Source organism: Apaloderma vittatum, unplaced genomic scaffold (assembly GCF_000703405.1).
Source record: "Apaloderma vittatum isolate BGI_N311 unplaced genomic scaffold, ASM70340v1 scaffold22732, whole genome shotgun sequence".
Taxonomy (NCBI): Eukaryota; Metazoa; Chordata; class Aves; order Trogoniformes; family Trogonidae; genus Apaloderma; species Apaloderma vittatum.
This window is the reverse complement of record NW_009705540.1, coordinates 1-2,147: the sequence shown is the minus strand read 5'-3', so window position 1 is coordinate 2,147 and position 2,147 is coordinate 1. Positions and strand designations below refer to the sequence as shown.

General features: G+C 39.5%; 1 protein-coding gene across 1 annotated transcript; it reads left to right on the top strand.

Moving 5' to 3' along the window:
- Positions 1 to 370: 370 nt before the first annotated feature.
- BCL2A1 (BCL2-related protein A1) lies at positions 371 to 820 on the top strand. Its single transcript, XM_009865476.1, has one exon. The coding sequence runs from the start codon at positions 371 to 373 to the stop codon at positions 818 to 820; it is 450 nt and encodes a 149-aa protein (XP_009863778.1).
- Positions 821 to 2,147: the final 1,327 nt, after the last annotated feature.

Below are 2,147 nucleotides of genomic sequence, written 5' to 3'. Positions count from 1 at the left end.
TTCTCAGCATTCTGTAAGACAAATGCCAAACCTTTGCTAGTGTTATGTAGCAAAAGTCCCTAGGAAATGCCAATTTGTGCTGCCAAACAATGTGGTAAAAGCTGGTAGGTTTCAGTTGTGGATTCATACTATTTAGAGACATAATAAATTACCCAAGAATCCGCTTGAGCAGACACTTTTTCTTTCGTTTCCTCTATGACATATTCCACAGCCCACACAATTCGTTGTCGCTAGGTTTTACAGGAACTTCTGTGGTAAAGCAAAAAAATTCCATCAAAACCAGATAACATAAATCTGTGTGCATATCCTGGGGCTGCTCATTACAGACCCTGATTAGGAACAGTGCACTGCTCTCCACATTTCAATCTAAATGGAAAGTGCCGAGTTCTGTTACGTTTACTACTTAGCTCAAGATTATCTGCAATATGTGCTTCATGAATCACATCTCGGACCAGCCCAAACCAGGGTCGCTCATGTCTTGCGAAACATTGCATCTTCGCTGCAAGATCAAACCGAGGAGGCTCTCAGACCATTCTTGGACAGGATTGATATCACCTCTGTAGCTGTTGCCAAGAGAATTTTCAATGGCGTCATGGAAGAAAAATTTGCTGATGGAAATACTAACTGGGGACGAATTATGACCATATTTACGTTTGGAGGTCTTCTCACTAAGAAGCTTCAAGAGCATGGAGTTCATCTCACTGGAAAAGAGAAGGAACAGATTTCTTATTTCATCACAGAGTACATAATAAACAACAAAGCTGAATGGATAGATGCGAATGGTGGCTGGGTAAGTTTCTCATTTTCCACCAAAGTCTAGTTTAGGAGATTCTAGTTAATTAAGGAAAAGTATCGTTACAGACACTGTCAAAAATATTTTATTCGGGGTTTTATTTAGTGGTTTAATAGCTGATGTCTGGAATGTCTCACTGAGGCTTATGGTGAAAGCTTTGCTTCTGCTTTAAATAGAACAGTGCCAAAAGACAACTTTCTTTTTAAAAGGCACTTTCCACGCCTGTAACAGTTGAAACCCTAGAGTTAGTCTTGAACCATAGGATCATACGATACTTTAGGTTGAGAGGGACCTTAGGAAACCAGTCCAGCCTCCTGCTCAAAGCAGGTTAAACTATGCATGCCATGAAATTTGCCATTATTAAATCTAAAATTAAGTGGCATCCTAAGGTTAATGCAGCAGTTTAGCTTCCGTAGGGGAGCTGGTCCAAAAATTCTGAAGTTCAAGGTAAGGGAAGAATACACGAGTGTGATCCTCACAGCTGAAGTCAGCGCTTTGGCTGCGAATTTCACCAAAGCCATTATTAAACCCCCCAAATCAGTTTTACTTAAAATTACAGGTGGAGTTAAGTCTTTTCTGTTTGGACTGAGATAATCCTAGAATTTCCATCCATCAATGGTCAAAGCTGAGAAAAGCATTTGTCAATATGTGGATTATTTTGCCAAGGTGCTGAAATTCCCTTCTGCCAGCGGCGGGGAGATCCCTTTTGCTCTGCGGAATTTCACCTCACCAATACGTTTTTCTTTTGCAGTTAGGGGAAGCTGAGACACAATGACATCACTGTCAGTTATTTCCCTGGTACTTTTTTCCTTTACCTTTATGTAAATGCTACGTTCTCTTTCTACCCCTCTCTCGTTCCACTTCTCTTGTGTTTCCTATTTGCTATTACTTTTTCCCTTCATTTGTTTTCTAGTGTCTTGCTTTTCCTTTTTCCTTTTTGTTTACTGTGAGCCTTTTCTGCCTGGTAGCAGTAGAAAAAGGTGATAGTGAGTCATGGACCCTTGATACATCAGATTTATTGTAAAGGCTTCTCTCTCCATCTTTTTCAAATAGAGTAAATTTTATTTAAGAGAAATATCAACTCCTGGAAACATTTTGTCATAATACGTGTCTCACCATAATAAAATAAGAGGCTTAAAGGAAGATATTTATGTTACTACATCAGAAACACAGTACTTGCATCTTCCTTGATGATGTGGGCTCAGATGATACGGTTCACGTTCATTTTCTCTTTACACAAGGAGGGCACAGTCTTGACTTGCAGATAAAAACAAGCATTTAGCAAGATGCAGCTATTTGCAGCTACTGTTTGTAAAGGCCTGTTCATCTTCATAGAATCATAGAATCATAGAAC